Source organism: Coloeus monedula, assembly GCF_965178545.1.
Source record: "Coloeus monedula genome assembly, chromosome: 5".
Taxonomy (NCBI): Eukaryota; Metazoa; Chordata; class Aves; order Passeriformes; family Corvidae; genus Coloeus; species Coloeus monedula.
Genome location: NC_138785.1, coordinates 33,658,178 through 33,675,362, shown reverse-complemented (window position 1 = coordinate 33,675,362; position 17,185 = coordinate 33,658,178). Strand labels below are relative to the sequence as shown.

At 37.0% G+C, this 17,185-nt stretch overlaps 1 protein-coding gene across 1 annotated transcript in view; it reads left to right on the top strand.

Moving 5' to 3' along the window:
- Positions 1–17,185, top strand: part of BANK1 (B cell scaffold protein with ankyrin repeats 1) — a gene marked incomplete at both ends in the record, with an annotated part of 145,476 nt that overhangs the window by 38,914 nt on the left and 89,377 nt on the right. Inside the window, 3 exons of the mRNA XM_082281984.1 lie at positions 1,236–1,374; positions 3,931–4,073; positions 10,922–11,042. Of these exons, the coding sequence (XP_082138110.1) occupies positions 1,236–1,374; positions 3,931–4,073; positions 10,922–11,042 (403 nt within the window). The remainder of the gene's footprint in view (positions 1–1,235; positions 1,375–3,930; positions 4,074–10,921; positions 11,043–17,185) is intronic.

The window sequence follows — 17,185 nt, the reverse complement described above, 5'->3', positions numbered from 1 at the left end:
TATGTGCCCATACCATGAATTACACAGGGCTTGTGTGAGTGATGCCTGAGGTTTTAACTTTTATATTTTTCAAATTCTGTGCTGCCTAATGTGTAACTCTGAAGTTTCTTGTAGCCTGTAAACTTCTGCTCTCTCATGCTAGGCAGACATAACAAAGCCTCTCTGGGCCTGCTCTTCAAGGACACCCAGACCGTCCTAGGCCCAAAAAGTATAAACCAGAAGCCTTTGAAAGGGGGTCAGGCTGAGGGGAATTACATCATTAAACTGAAGCTTTAATTGGAGAATTAACCTTGCTATGCAAATTAACCAAACCTGTAAAAGTGTGAAGCACTTGTGACCTGTTGTCCATCTTGGGGTCCATCTTGGCAGTAGCCTCTGGCTCCCCAGGGTGTACCTTTGAAGGCCTTTCAAATAAATACCTACCTTTATTCCTTTACTCCTGTCTAGTCTCTGTTTCTAGGAGGCCTCTTAAGGCATCATGAGTATGGACTTAGGCTGAGTTTAAATTAAGTCAGAAGTATTTATATGTATGTATATGTATGTATCTGCATGCATATGAAGTGGACATAAATGTTCATGTGTGTTTTTAATCAGCATGGCTGTGAGAAATATGTGACAGCATAAACAGAGGAAGTACGAAATACAGTGCTGCATTCCTTTATATAAGTGAGTGGCCACTTATATATGTATGGAAGTTGCAGTGCACCTGGAATCTCACAGATTTTATTGCTGTCTTTTAAAGATGACTTACAAACATTATTTCATTGTTGAGATCAGTACAGTTCTAAGGGAATGATTTTCCCCCTGATTCAGGAGGTAGTAGAGGGCTATTGTCTCACATCACCTGCTGCTTCTGTCTACTGTCACCTTACTGTAAGAGGTTAAGTGTGTCTAAAGTATTTTAGATTATTCTTACTAGGATGGATGTCATTCTTCCAGACTATAAAGTAGAGGGGCCTTAGAAAATGTAACGATTCACCTACATATGCATTTAAAATACTGTTTTGAAATATTCTTATGTAAGCCGAATTTAAAATCCTACATTACTTGTGTCATTTATGTAAGTAAAAGATTAAAGGAAGCAGTGAGATACCATCATATTTTGGTAGTATGATTTTTTTTTTTTGCATGAAGCTGTTGGTAAAGGAAAGTTCTTCCAATACACTTTCAATATAATGTTACACTTCCAGTATAATTTTCTGAAGGACTAATGAGAACACATTTTAATTTTGTAGAACCCTGGTGAAATATTCATTCTGTTGAAAGATGAAATAGATGAAGAAACTCTAGAAATTGAATTCGTAGCAGGTAATCAACGAATTAGAACACAGACAGCCTCTTGGAACAAGAAGGTCAAATACGTGAAAGCCCTAGGTATGAAAAACATTCTTTACCTTTAAGAAAAACTGAAAAGTTTCAACTCCCTTCACTTTTTCTGACAAGTAGTTTCCCTTTCTGCTATTTTGTGGGTGTTTCCTGTACATGAGTTTTGCACACATAACTTCTAATGATGCTGAGAAGCAAGACTTTGTGATTTATGGGAACCTAGGTTCTGTTAGATTGGTTTTGTGTGGTTAAATGGCAGGTGGCAGTCTTAAAATGCCATTGATTAGTTACAGATTAACATTCTTCAAAATTACACCCATAATATGCAAACCTAATATTCTTTTCTTATTACTCCATTACTAAATGTTTCATTTTATATTTAATGCAATAAATCTGGTGATATTCCTCTCCATAATTCTTACTGATGCAGGAAATAATTTCTTTTCTCTCTTCACATTCATGCCATTTCTCTGTATCACTGGTCTTTTCTAGTTCCCAATGATTTTTTCTGGTGCTCCATCCATAACTAGTTGATAACAGTTTCGACTCTTTAACAACAGTTTCTCTTAGAAGATTTGTGCAGATTTAAGGACCACACCTATCCCCACTCTTGGTGTGAGTTAAGAATTAAAACATTTCTCACTTGTGTATTCAGAGTATAGTTTGCTATTGGGCTGCATGCTGTGAATTCCCAGAGGAACTTACGTAATATTTTATTCCAAAATGATTGCAGTATAACCTTGGATAGGAGGAAATACATGCACATAGGCTACAATTTCCCACTGTGGCTTCTTGGAGCTATGTTCTGGTAATTCTGTGACCTGATGATTTCTGTGACTTGGCACTGGTGAGACTTGCACCAGTCGAGTGCTGTGTCCAGTTCTGGGCCCCATGCTTTAAGAAGGACACTGAGTTGCTGGATTGTGTCCAGAGAAGTGCAATGGAGCTGGAGTTATTAGAGAATAACTCACGTGAGGAGTGGCTGAGGGAGCTGACGTTGTTCAGCCTGGAGAAAAGGCTTGTCACTCTCTACAACCTACCTGAATGGAGGCTGTGCCAAGTGGGGTTTGGTCTCTTCTCCCAGGCAACCAGTGACAGGGCAAGAGGACATGGCCTCAAGCTGTGCCAGGAGAGGTTCAGGTTGGACATCAGAAAGAATTTCTTCACAGAAGGGTTTGTTAAACATAGAAATGGGTTTCCCAGGGAGGTGGAGGAGTCACATCCTTGGAGATGTTCAAGAAATGACTGCATGTGGCACATGTGCCATGATCTTGTTGACAGCTTGGTGGTTGGTCAGAAGTTGAACTCAATGATCTTGGAGGTCTTTTCCAGCCTAATTGATTCTGTAATTTTCATCCTGAACACTGTCCTGAGACGATGGCCGTGTATGACCTGAGTTCTTTATCAGATGGTGCAGAGAGTTTGTTTTTAAAAACCTGACTGGAAAGAACGTAATGAACAGGGAACTTCCATCTGTAACTGGATTTCAGAGAACAAAAGCTGCACTCCTCATGCACAGATCTTAAAAGATTCTTCCAATTTTTTTTTTTTTTTGTGAGAACACTGTTGATCACAAGAAGGTTTCTGTAGTGGGTGAAGAAATAAAATGTGAAAAGTAAATGAAATATGAAAAAATTGGCAGAGAGCTGTAGCCCAAGTTTAACTATGTTTCTTATATAATTTGTGTTCAATGTTTCTTTCTGTTTCAAAACCTGGAAAAAACTTGGAAAAGTGGAAATTTTGAAGTATCCTTTGTCGGTCCACCTGATGTGATGTTATAGGAAAAATGTTGTATATTGTTGTTTTTTTTTTTTTTTTTTTTAAACCCACATTTGGGCAGTTTCCATTTAAGTGATTTAATGTGATGTACTATTAGTCTAGTTTCTCTGTCCCTATTACTCTTCTCCATTTTCAGAATTGCCCCTTTTTTGACCGTTTTGTGGGCAGGATTAGTATTTTAAGAACACAGTGCTAGTATGGTCCAGCAGAATGGCTGGCTCAACAAATACTAATGGATTGGGAAATGTGCTCATAAAGTAGGCTTGTGCTGCATGCACAGAGCAAGTCCTACTTAAGTAACAGACTACAAGTGCCTCTCTCCTTGGCTTTTATGAGGTAAACAACTGGAATGGATTCATTATACTGCAATTTCTGCAGCCTAGCTCAAATACGATTTTGAGAACCTTGACTGCAGTTAAGGAACATGTTTCATAAGATGAATAGCAATTGCACTATATGTGATAAATGAACTTTTCCTTAGCATGTAGGCATAAGGGAGCTGATTATAGGTCATCAGTCTATCAAAGGGCTGTTGGAAATTTCAAGCATTCTGTTTTCATCTCCTTTCTAATGTGAAGCAATAGAATAGCTTTTCTTTATACAGATTTAAAGATATGTATTTTCTTTTGCCAGCTTTGTGATGTTAGACTGAAAGACCTGAATAAATAAACTGACTACACTGAATCATCTGTGAAATGCAAATCCAGTCAGTTCATCAACTCTGTTTTTTCTGTGATATTCTCTGTTCTTTTACTCATTCCCCAAGATCTCTGGTCTGGGACTGTAAAATGTTTTCAGCTACTGTTCTGATTTGTGTTTTATAAGATTTTCCTGCTGGCCCTGTATATGTAAATGTCTACTGTGGGGGAGTCATTAAGACGACAGCACAGATTGAGTACTATACTGCACTAGAGGAAATTGAACCCATTTTAAAGAAAGTGGCTGACCCAATAGCTTTCACTTGTCAGGTAAGTTGACTTCTCAAATTTTAATTAAAGAAAAATAGAATGTAAGTGCCTGAATGAATTAAGAGATAGTATGCAGTCTTTTGATTGCACAGTAATTTCTAATGGCTCAGTAGTAGACTAAGGATTAAGAGGCCTGTTTCTTAGATGTCTAGTTGCAAGCAAGTCAGGCAAGAGAAAAAAAATTTTCCATTTTCTTGTTTTGTTAAGAGAGTAATGTAAACATCCTTTGTGCTGTATATGCCCATTGAGCAACATGCTGCATTCCAAAGGTTGAAAATGAGAACAAATATTAGTAAAGTCCCTCTCCATTTAAAGTGTTATTTTTCTGTATGTTCTGAAACCAATAGAAACAAGTAATCTTAAACCACATTGCGTTTGGAGGGTTATTATTCGCTCACCATCAAACCAAATTTTTCTGGCATAGCTTGTATGGGAGGCAGTAGGTTGCTGTTCATGTAGAGTCCATTTACAGCTGCTGAATTATCATTCATGTGATTTGCTGGTTGCCATGCAGATTCTTTGCATATATTTAGAAAAAATCAGGTTTTGAGCTGTGTTTCAGATCAGCACAGCAGACTGCAGTGCTCTGCAGCCTGTTCTTTGCCAGTGGCACATAAAAAATAACAGGAAAAGAAAGCATATATTAAGAAAGGATGGAATCTCGTTTGTTTGTATCACTGTATTATTTGCTCAATGGTCGGTAGCCCAAGCAGACCTTTCATGATCTCTATATTGTAATTGCAAAGCCAGAACAGAAATAATAGTCTGTGTTTCCAGTGCAGACAGTCTCATTTTCCTGTGACAAATATACCTTATCTGCCACCTAAGGCATTACACTCATAACAAAAGCATTAATAAAATATGATATATTACATTATTAGTGTTCTGTTAAGGATGAGGCTAGATTCCTTCCGAGTATGAGTTACTTCTGTTCTAGGAAAACAGGCCATTGCACAAGGAAAATAGTGCAACTCAAAGAACAAATGTATTCTTAAATTCTTTATGGTATCCATCATTTTTTAGCCTGTGTTTTGAAGTATATCAAAGTAAGCTTCTAACAGATCTCATTTAAACTTGTATGCATAAGAAATGTGCCATAATGATTTAAAAATTTTTCACTAACTTGGTAACCTAGATACCTACAACACACAAGGTATTTCCACTGGAGAGTTATTTGTGTTATTCAAGAGTTTGGCCCTTCATTTAACCAGCATGACTTATATATAGTAAAGCACATGCAATTCAAATCACATTCAAATGCAAAAATAATTCTGTGCAGAGCAGTAGTGCACACCAGGAAATGCAGCTGTAATGTTATGACCCCGAAGTATGTTTAACAATTCCTCACCTTTACTCATCTGAATAATAAGCAAGGGTTTAAATGTGGTGACACTGCTATATGCTGTTATTTTTATGGTTTTGGTAACTGAAAAACGAACGTTGAGAAAATGTTTTCAACTGGGTAAGCTCTACGGTCCACACAGTGTCACGGCTACTCTGTGGCAAAGTGTACGGATGGTAATTCTTTTTTAAGTGTACTATATGTTGGAAGATTTGTCTCATTTAATGGTACCTGCTGGGCCACAGGGGGAGGTACACTAACTAGCTAGGTAGCTAAAATTTTTCTGCAAACTTTTAAAATGAGCTCCTGATTTAATGTCAACAAGCTACATCATAAAGATGCGATTTACAGAACATAATTTAACTTAATCTTTAAAATATGTTCACAAAAGGAAAAACAAAACAGGCTTGATACTAATTAGAATTCCCATCAAGTAGCAAGAGTAGTAGTAATTTCTCTTTAACCAGGATAATTAAAACCTTTGAGACTATCAGCTTATTTGTAGAAGTATCCTGGGGCAACAGTCGTTTATCTATGCAAAGTAACAATCAAACACAATGGAAAACAAAACTGATATAAAACAGAAAAGCTTACAGCAATTATTGATCAAAGCAGTATCACTCTGTGGTTCGAAGGAAAGTTCAAGATTTTCACAAGTACTTGCAATCTGAGAAGTATCTCCTTATTAAAATTCTGTGATGAAAGCAAATGGCTGCATTAGTTCATACCAAAGACACAGTGCTTTGGTAAAATGCTTACACTGTATTCTGTATTGTCTTGCCAACCTTTCCAGCTCCTTTGAGATTCTCCACTTTGTCCCCCAGTAGAGCCAAAGAGATAGACAAAACCCAGCAAATAGGATTACAGAGATCCATTTTTTTTAGTGATGGTCAGGTGAATTCATGTATCTTAGTGGGAGACTATCAAAATATGGTACCACGGCATTTATGAATCTGTTTGTAGAGAGCAATTAAAGACTGACATTAGCTAAGGTTTTGATTAATCATAATCTAAGATTTTACAAATCATGGTCTTGGATAAAATTCTTCGCTATATCTGATGGATTGCAATTTTCTGTTCCAAATCTTTCTGAATTTAAAAAGCATTTACCAACATCAGCAAGATATTTTAAACAATCAAATAAGTATTTCAAGTGTAATTGAAGAAATAAATAAAATTAAATAAGTTTCTTTGCATGAGTTTTGAAAGAAAAAAATTGAAATGTTAAAGTAGGAAGACTTGGGATCATAGTAACTGAATCATAATGCTGAATGGATTTGCTATGAGAATAAGAGTTGGCTAAAGGTCATGATTTTTGGTTCTCTCACATAATTCTGCATTCAAGAAACTCTCTTAGGGAGTTTATGTTGTTACAGTAGCCTAATGTACTGACTGATTTTAAGGTTTTTATCATTCATAATTAAACTTTTTCACATTTCATGTTTTACTTTACATCAACTAATCTTTCCAGCATTCTGCTTGATTTATATGCTGTATTGATTTTTCTCTCAGAGTTCCTACCAAATGGAATTATTGATTCAAATATTTAGTGTTGGGGTTTCCTGGCACAGATTTATTAGGTTTAAAAAAAAAAAAAATTGAGACTAAGGTCATATCCTTATTACTGAAGTTGCTGAGTCCATGTTAATTTGAGTGACTTAGAATATCTAGAAAGATTGAAGAAGTCTTCATGACAAACTTTGGTTGAATAATACTCCTATGATTCTGAGATGCTTGGTATCTTAAAAGGATGTTTTTATCATGGTCATTAAACAGGATTCCAGTTACAGTGAATATTGGAAAAAAAGAACGAAAATAAACTGCAGCCTTCTCTCTGAAAACTTGTAAAATAGCTGTATGACTTATGTGGTGATACGCATCTCTACCTGATTCCCAGAGATACTTCCTTTGAAACTGTATTTAATATTTCCATCTTCTCAGCCACATCAACAGCTGTTATTTTAAAATGTTTCTTTCTTTTCCTCTAGGTATGAAAGCTGTCCATATTCTATCACTGGCTAAAATTGTCAGAAATGCTTGAGTGATTTTTAAACCTAGCCCATTATTTTGGCAGAAGCAATCGAGATGTGGAAGTGCATATAAAGTAGTGTCTAATATGTAAGAACTACTGAAGAAGTTCATCTTTATGTAAATGTAGCCTTGTTAGTACTGCCAAAGCCTGTGTAGAATATTAATTTACTGGCTGTGGATGCTGCGTTTCAGTGGCACACTTTTTCAGGGCTTGGTTAGCAGTTTTTAAAGAATTTAAGTAATCTTGTTCACAAAAGTAGCAAAATATGTACTTGGTGGTCTCCTCTTTCAAGGATGTTTTTGGAAGCCCAGGTGTGATGGTCAGCAGTTGGGGCTTTTCTGTTCACAGCTGTGTCCCGTTGCTCTGAGAAGCATTGAGGAAATAGAGATAGTGCCTGTGGCTGGGAAGATGGGACTGGGACAAGCAGTAGTGCTTGCTGAAGGACTTTGAGTACTGGAGCAGAGAACAGTTGGCTGTGCTTCAGAGAGTATGGGAAGAATTGCCTACAAACTCACTAGCTTAATTCTGAGGGGCTGCAAGGACGGAGGGGGAAACTAGCACTATTGCCTATTTTCTCCAGTGTTGAAAATCTTTATTTGGATAAAATGTGGGCTTTCTCAAACTCCTGAGTGGCTCAGAGTTGTCTGCAGGCTGCTTAATGTTAAGTACAACTTTAAATACAGTTCTGCTTCTGTTGGCTTTGGTGAAGCTTCAGCATGAACTTCAGGTTTGTAATGTTGGTGAGATTTCTTGGGAAGATTTCATGGGCCTATAGAGATCTGTATAGGGTGCATTAAAATACGTAAACACAGCATACTTTGAGTCTGCGCGTGCTGTGGGGCAGGAATGGGCAGTAAAGTAAAGGTCTCTCAACAGAATTGTTTCTTGGGGAGGTGACATTTATGATATGGAGCTGGGTAGTGCAGAGCAGCCCTATTCCTAGTTCTGTTTTGCTGTTGTTTTAGCTGTTATCTTCGCATAAATGCTGGAACAGGCCGTCCTGTATGTGAGATAAAAGACATAGCTGTTTTTTTCCTCTTGATTAACTAATCCTTTTATTTCCTTTTGTATCTTTGCTGAAGAGCAGCAAAACAAAGCTCCTCGTTCCAGTTTAGTTAACAACATAGCTGGTTAAATCATTGCTTAAGCCTTCAGATTTTATGTCCCAGGAGTAAGATGAAAACCAGAAATTGAGGTGGAAAACTTGAAGCAAATTGCACTGATAACTTTATATAAGAAGTGTATTGTTCTTGACTTGTAAATCATAGAAATGGATAAGCTGGTCACTGGAGTGTGAGAAATTTTGCTGCGAGTTCTCTGTTCAAGAACTTGTTCCATCTCAGGTTGTGAAACATTGTTTTATTCCATGTAAATTTGGTTGTCTCAGAGTGAAGTAAGAGCTATACATTCATAAGGTATTCCTTCCACAGATTTCTGACTGACTAAAATGGATAAGGAAGGGTTTTGGTCTCAGCTCATATTAAAAAGTAGAGGAGATTTGTAGGCAAGATTTCCCGGAATGATTGCTGAAAAGAGACTATGGAGTGCTTATTTATCTTGGATATACAGTACAGTCTGAAATGGATTCTGTCTGAAATTGCTCCTCTGGAATTTCAAGACAGAAAATAAGAGGCGGGTGTCGTCAGGGTGGATTTTGTTTGTTTGTTCATTTTCTTTTGAACAGAGAGGGTTAGATAGGTAGCACAACGTGTAAGGGGTATCCCTCCTATTTTAAATGGAGATAAAAAATATTACTTCGAGTTTAGTTTGTCTAGAAGCCCACTTAAATTCTTATTCTCTGCACAATGTGATATCTACTATACAGTTGCTTCAGTGAGTGCCAGTGGTTTTGAGCCTCTTTTTTCAAGACACAGGATCTGCCACATACACTCATCTGAGCTAGTTCCTGTGTTGTTACTTGGTTTTGTCCTACTCTAGATCAAACTACATTAAGGTAGTGTAATGATAACATATCTAAGAAGACCTACTTGGAATAAGAGAAAATAGTATGGTTTCCTAACTGAATTTTGATTTTAGTCCTCTTAATAACTTGTACACATAGTGTTGTTGTTCATGTTAATAGTTTGGAGGTTTTATAGATACTTGGGAGGTTTTGCATGTGCTTTCTGAATTCATACTAAATTTTGTACTTAGGTTAGATTTTTATTCTAGAACAAGCCTTAAAGATCTTTTTTTCCTAGGTGGAGTCTTTTTTTAGTGCTTATTACTTTGCTTATTGAAGATTAATGTATGTATTCATAATTATTGAATAAAAGTACAGAGAATATAATGTGGCAGCACAGAAAGGGAGTGAATTATGAAAAGAAATGCAATGGTTTTTATCTGTCTTAATATTGGAAGGGCCAGGGTTAATTATGGGAAAAATAAACAATCATATTGTTAGCTTCCTACCTGCATAAACTTATCTTCTAATTCTTGGTAGGAGTTGGATGAAATTAAATCCTGCCTCTGCATTCAACATTTTCTGATCATGTCATACTTACTTTTCTTACTCCCTTTTAACAGTCTTGGGAATTAAACTTCAGATTTCATAAGTAGACCCTTCTGTCCTTTTCTCCTCAGCATTTCACTCACAGACATGCTTTTTTTATTTCCAAGTTCATATGCTAAGCATGTCTGCAGATGTTCCCTTTTAGTGATCCCAGAATTGTCTTGGCCAGCAACAATCCAGCTTTGGGAAGGCAAACTCAGGGCTGCTGGCCCTGAGCAGAGTAAAGCAACTCCCCCTGAGCTCTTCTCTGCTGTGGCTGAGCTCCTTTTGGTGCCCGGTGCAGCAGACTGGACTAGAGCTGTAGTACTTGGTGTAAAATATCCTTACTCTTCAAATCTCCGTAGTCAGGCTGCTCTTGTCAGGCCAGGCAAATAAATGTTTAGTTATGGCTACCTTGAAAGTTGTTAGGCATAGATCTTGACCTTCTGTCCAGAAAGAGGCACTCAAAAATCTCCTGGCAATCAGTGAGAATTTCTCTTGTCTAAAGACTACCTGTTTAGTAGGAAGCCGATCTACCTGGTTGATACCAGTTTCTTGTTCTGTCAACAAAGTTATGTGTTGGCTGATGAAACTGAAACTGTTTCCTACCTAAGCAAGTCCACAATCTTAATGTACAAGTTTTAGGTAACAGAGTGCTACTATAATCTTTAAACTCACCCTGAATTACTGCTGTAGTAAAACATAAATCTTCCTGTCCTTACACTTCATCCAGAAGTTTTTAAGTCATGGCTGGACTTCATATGTTATAATATGTGTTTATGTGCAGTTGGGTCATAATGACATGATTCTTTTGTATTAAAATTTCTATAGTTCTCAAAAATTGAGTTGCTCTTACTAAGAGAGAGTTTGCCGTAATACTGTTTTGAGTAATTTGATTCACCAGCACTCTGAGTATAAAGTTAAAAATACATATGCAACAAATGCACTAACATTTTCTTCTGGTTTTTCTTTCTTTTAAGCAGGCATTGAAATTTTCTTCTGTAGAGAAGGTAGACAATGTTCTGACTTCATTATTGAAAAGCAAGATATCTAGTTATGAATTCAGCCCGTTCCAAAGTGAAGAAGAGCACCATCAACAAACTAGTGAGTCACTTGTTCTATGTATTGATTTTTATTACTGATGCTATGGTTATTACTTATAAATGTTAATAAGACAGTCTTTAAGTATTGAAAGCTTCTCATGAAATGGAAGAATCCACAATAAAGACGACATAAGAAGGAAAAATGGGAGAAAGAATTCTGTAAATCATTACTTCGTGACTCAGTACTTTGTATTTTTACAGTACTTTTTATTCTCTGGATTTTTGATCAGCTTTGGATTAACTGCAAATTGACAGCTTTACAGCTGAGCAAAATTTTACTTACAGAGAAAATGGGTAATAAGAGTCATGTGGAGATGCCTGTACATGATACGTTTTTTATTAATTGTTCTTCTGCAATGCAGGTTAGACTTCACTTTTTCCAAGTCTGGAGAAAATCGGGAAGATTTCTCTATCTGAAGAGAATGGATGGCTTTTGATCTTAGAACAGTACTAAACTTCTACAGTCACTTTTAGTACCTATGCACTTAATAGTTTTCATTACTTCTGGCAAAAGGATAATTTTATTATTTTTAATTTTTAAAAGAAGGCATCCCAGTGAGTTAGAATTGGATTTCTCTATAAAGTGGACACATTATATGCACAATTCAGTCATGCATCAACAGAAGCTACTGTTAGTACCAAATGGAGGGCCCTGGTTAGGAATTAACTTACTAGGGATTCAGATTGGTTTGCAATATACCAAGAGTGCAGTTATTTAGCTTGTGTTTTGAAAGCATTATTATGATGTTATTTCAAATATGTATTAAACCTCAGCTTTTCTAAGAAACTTTTGGGGAAAAACAATACTCAAGAAAATGTGTTTCCCTTCTAAAATACTTGAGGAAGATATGTTCAGGATCCTGCTTGACCTCTGCTTTGTGCAGCTGGACTGTGGTTTTGAAAGAAAAATAAGCTCTCTACAATCCGTACAACATATCACTTCTCATAACTAAATACAAACAAGTTTTGAAGGTAGCTCTGCTGGGATTACCATCATCTTTCCTTTCCTTTTTTTTTGTTGATGCAGTTCACTCCTCTGTATTAGATAAACATGATTCAACTTGTAGTGTAAAAATGAGCTTAAATGTCAAAGTTAGTGGAAGCAAATAAATGAGGCACCTGTCCTTGGCATTTTCCTGTGCAAGACTGCAGGATGGGGGTGGATAAGGCACATTCAAGAGTCTTTCCCAATGTGAAATGTTAATTGATGAGCAAAAGATTTTTCACTTCTCTAGTAACTGTTAGATCTGCTGATGTTTTTTGCATATTGAGAATAATGCTAACCAACCTGCTATGGCCCCCAAAAAGGCCTGTGTGGTTCAAGAGCAAGTTGACTGCTTGAGCCAAGTAGTGACCTTAAAATGAACTGGTTTGACGTATGGCCTGAAAAGAAGGTGCAGAGTTAGATGCCCAGATTCTTCATGAAAGAAAGATGCGTTTGCAGAGCTGGAAGCACTCAGAATGTGGGAGACTTAGACTCTGATCCCTCTTCTGCCTGAAAGTTATATAAACCTGTGTCTTTGACTCCCATGAAAGCCTCCCAAACAGGCACTAGAGATGTCCAGTAGCAAATGAGAGGAGGTCAAGCTTTCAGCATGAGGCATAGAGAAGAGAAACCTTCCTCTGTATTGTTCTACATGGATGTTTTATTTGAACATTCTCGCTGGCACATCAGGGTACAGCTGATAAATTGCTGCACTTGAAAGATCTCAATATGACCTCAGAACAAGCCAAGAATGAAGACCTTATGATTAATTTATTGGATAACTAATGAATTGCATGGTTTGACTTCTCACAAAGTGTTCATCTGTGTGATTAAAAACTTGGGAGTGTAAAAGTAAATATAAAAGGCATGTGATGTAATTAAATTAAAATGCAGTGTGATGCTTTCCCATACAGACAGTGGTTTGGGTCAAAACATCATGAGATGCATGTTTGCTTATGTAATTTTTTAGGAGCCATTCCCATCCCCAAAATGACTGTTCAGTATTTTTTTAGCATGATAATGCAGTACTTGTGAGCAGTCAGCGTGTAGGTTGGTAAAGTCAAGATGGGTGGCAAAGGTGCAAAAGGTTAACTGTGATACAGATGAGAAAGCTGAATGCAGACTGAATAGAAATCACTTGAAAATACTGTGTTTAACAAACAGAATTAACTGAGAGACAGCCAAGGCTTGTCTGGGAGTTTTAGTGGTGGTGTCATCCCTTGTGGAAGGATGTAACTAAAGGTGGAAGTACTGTGTAAAATATTGTACATTCTGTACTGAATTGATTTCAGAGTATATTGTATGTAAATTATTCCTTTATATTCTGGTAATAGAATCCAGTCAAAGCATACTAACAAATCCAAACTCATATTTCAAAAAACTTCTTGAGAAATACTTTTCTTCTAGGAAAGCCCTGATTCTGCTCATGAATTCTCAGATTTGGGAATTCTTGTTGCATTTATTCCTGTCCAAGAAATAACAATTTACTTGAGGAAAACCTGTTTCATTTTCCACTATTAATTAATTTTCATTTTTTACAAGTTAGCTATTACTATTTCTCTGATTAAACTCAACTATTGATGCTTATGGAAAGTCCTGAACTTGCTTTGTAGAAAACAGTGCTTTTTGTCACCTAAAACTGGTAGCAACATAGCAAATCCTATTCTGATTTCTGTAATTTTTTTCAAGTTGAAACATCTCTCCTAAAAGAAGAAATTGAGTCTGGGTTTTCAGCTGCTAGCAAAATAATGGGAGGGGAGGGGAAGGTAGTGGTATTAGTGCTGTAGAAGTCATCTTAGGTAGCTATTTAAATTGCTCAAAAAACAAAACGTGTCCTGTTTCAATAATTTGGGAAATAAAAGAAGTATGTCTTACAAGATGTGCAGAAGTATCACTGTAGGTTGCTCTGTTTCCTTACTGCAGTTTTATGAAAATTCCCTCAGGCTAAGACAATGCTACAATACAGTAATATTAGATTTTTTGCTGTTTTATAGCTGAGATTTTCCAGAGTTCTCTGCAGAGAAGAGACAGGATTATGACAGGACAAAACATACAAAAAAACCCCAGCAACTCCCTCTACAGCCTGTGTATGTCAACTAGAACTTTAATTAAAAGCAAGCACTGGCCTCCATGTTAGTTGAAAGTTGAAGAAGCCACCTTAAAGCACTTGATGTGCCACTTGAGTACTTTGTCTTTAACCTTTCCTTCCAGCTTGTGATCATCAGCTAGCTAGTTCTCACTGTCGGTGCCAAACAGCCACAGCTTTTCTCTGTTAACATTCTCCATTAAAGGACTGAGTACAAGCTGTTCACTTCCAGTTACCCTAATAACTGTTACTTTTGTTCAGTTCTGTATAGTTAGCTGAAGTGTACCAGTTGTTCCAGTTTCACAGCTGACGAAATTTCCAGCAATTTTCACCAATTCAGTGTGACAAACTTGCAAGTTCAAGAATGGTATTTTCTGCCTGAAGCACGTGGGCTTTCAAATAATTACAGCTTCTTCCTAATGTGTATAGTACAATACTTCATTTAAAGCAGTTAAACATGGTATTGGATGGAATTTTCTTTACAGCAGAACATCTGTCTTAAGAGTTCACTCAATTTTGAGAATTGGCAATTAAGGAACAGTTACAATTTAAAAAACAAAAAAGCCACAAATAGATCTGGCAGTGGGCTTTTCTTATTTTGACAGTGGTACCCATAGTCATCATTGATTTCTGCTATAGAACCTGGTGGAAAGAAAGAAGTTCTTCACCTTTTCTTAGTGACTTGGGAGGGGTTCATACAGCTAGTGGTGTCTCTTTTCAGAATGAGGGCAAAAAAGAAAGACCAGGAGGCTTCAATCATCTCTTTTGAGGTCGTTAACCTTACCGTATTTCTTAATTAAGTAAGTATTTGGGGGAGAAATTTCTGTGAGGCCAAGTCCAAGGAGACTTCCCCTCACTTCATGAGAGGCAAAGCTATTAGCTTATATTATTAGCTAATTATTGTTAGCTATTATGAGCAGAGAGTGACTGCTGGTACCGCAGCTGCGTACAGAAATGGTCATTGAAATGTTGCTGAGGTTTCTGAAACAACAGCAGCCATCTCCACTGTCAGTATAGCATTTACCAAGACAGCAGTCGTACCAAGGTGGCCTCAAGAAGTTCAATGCTTTGGCGGGTTTTATCAGCAATACTGGGAAAGCTTGGCTGTTGAAGATTGCATCCTACTTTGTGTGAGTGCAGGGTGCTGCCAGTTGAGTGCCTGAAAATCAGGGTACTGAAAGCTGTCTTAAGTTAGTGGAGCTAACTTAAGAGGGTCCTCACAATGATTTTTTGCCTTTTGTCACAACTTCATGCCACCAGGCTTCAGGTTCATGAGTGGAAGAGACTAAAACTGTCCATTTCAACCACTTAGTTCCTTTTTTAGTATTATGTAAAATATCTCTCTACACCACCAGTATCGCTTTTAAAGTTCTCATGTGTGACAACAACCTCTTTTTTTCTGCTTACTACAAGGAGCGATATAAAAAAGGTTTGTTTTAGGAAATTGATTTATTAATTTAATTTTTTTTTTTTTTTACCATCCTTCATGGCTGGCTGAGGTATTTAATTTGTTAATGATGTAGTTTCCTAGTGTTCAAAGTATATAAGTGTAGGAGTCCTGCCTGAATGTCAAACTCAGCTAGGGAGGAGTTGAGTGGTGACCAGAAAAAACAGCTCAAGTGCAAGGAGCTGAAGGGGTTTTGGAATACCTGTTTTGTGTTACTTTAAGAATGCAGGTATGTATTCTAGGCAGGTATATGCCTGCCTAGAGCAGGCTTATGAATATCATCTACTCCTCTTTCTATTGGTGAAGAAATCGTAGCATCCAGCCCCTTGGTAATATAGACTTGATTGCCCTTTCAGATTTGTGACCAGTTGTTTTGGGTTTCATTAGTATGAGTGGAAATTCACTTGGAGCATGTTATTAATACTGTGTTAAGGCTCTTCTTACTGACTATATTTGACCTTCTAGTGTCTCCTAACAGGGTGCAAACTATTGAGTAAAGTTCATAAAATTTACTCTTCTTTAAAATCACTGCTCAATGCCTATTGCATTGGTGGACATCTAAAAAAATAAATAGCAGAATTCACAAGTACTAAGAAAAGCAGTCTGATGATTTGTGGAAGTTTTTCTAAATATTAGCTCAGGTTTGAACACTTTTTTAAAGAGAATCCTTTTTTCTCCTGCATTTAGAAAAGTCTAGACAGAAATAAGAAGTCAAATGCATATACTCTGCACTAAAATTGATAGTTCTTCAAATGACAGAATCAAACCCAGTTTGTGAGACTTTAAAATATTCAGCAATATCGAGTAGAGAAGTTGTGTAGCATCTACTTAGCTTACAACCTTAGCTGCTATGCAGTTTTAAGATTGCCTATGGTAGCCCAAAGGATTTTAAAGCACACTGCAAATGCAGGGGAATATAAGCTATAACACATACCCTTGTTGATGGAAGCTCAACCTGCCAAGGCTTCTAAAACAAGTGACTTGATTTACACAGGTGCTGTGTATTTACATTTTCTTGATTAGATTTTTCTTTGCCTGATGGAAATAAAAGTCAGGCAACACTCAATTTGTTTAAAAATCAGTTTTAGGGTTGTTAATGGGACTTTTGACTAAAATGTAGCCCACTCAAATACCTTGTGTCAAATTAATATTGGACGGGATAGTGGTGGAATATTCTTTGTCCAAAATGCAGTCAAGAATTGTCCTAACATTGTTTTTCTCAGTTAGTACTTAGCTATGCCTATTCCAAGAACCGCTCTTGTCCCTTATATTTAATGATGGGGTGCGATTTTACTCCCTCACGTATTATTCTGCAGGAGCAAAAAGGGTGGACAGGAGGGTACACAAATTCGTCACTGCTGAGCCAAATTTCACTTTGTAGAGGAATGTAAAAATTAGGAACTTTGTTAAAGACCAGCAGCTAAGAGATTTCCAGAAGGACTCATAACTTTTTCCAGCATGCTATGGGCTGAAAATGTGCTGGCTAACCTGTAGGACAGCTGATGACAGGGATATAAAATGAAACTCAAGAAGGCTAGAAGAAACTGTGTAAATTCCCAAGCTGTAGTCCCGGATGGGAGACACATTAAGAAACAGACTGTCTGGAGTTGAAGGAATCAGGAAGCT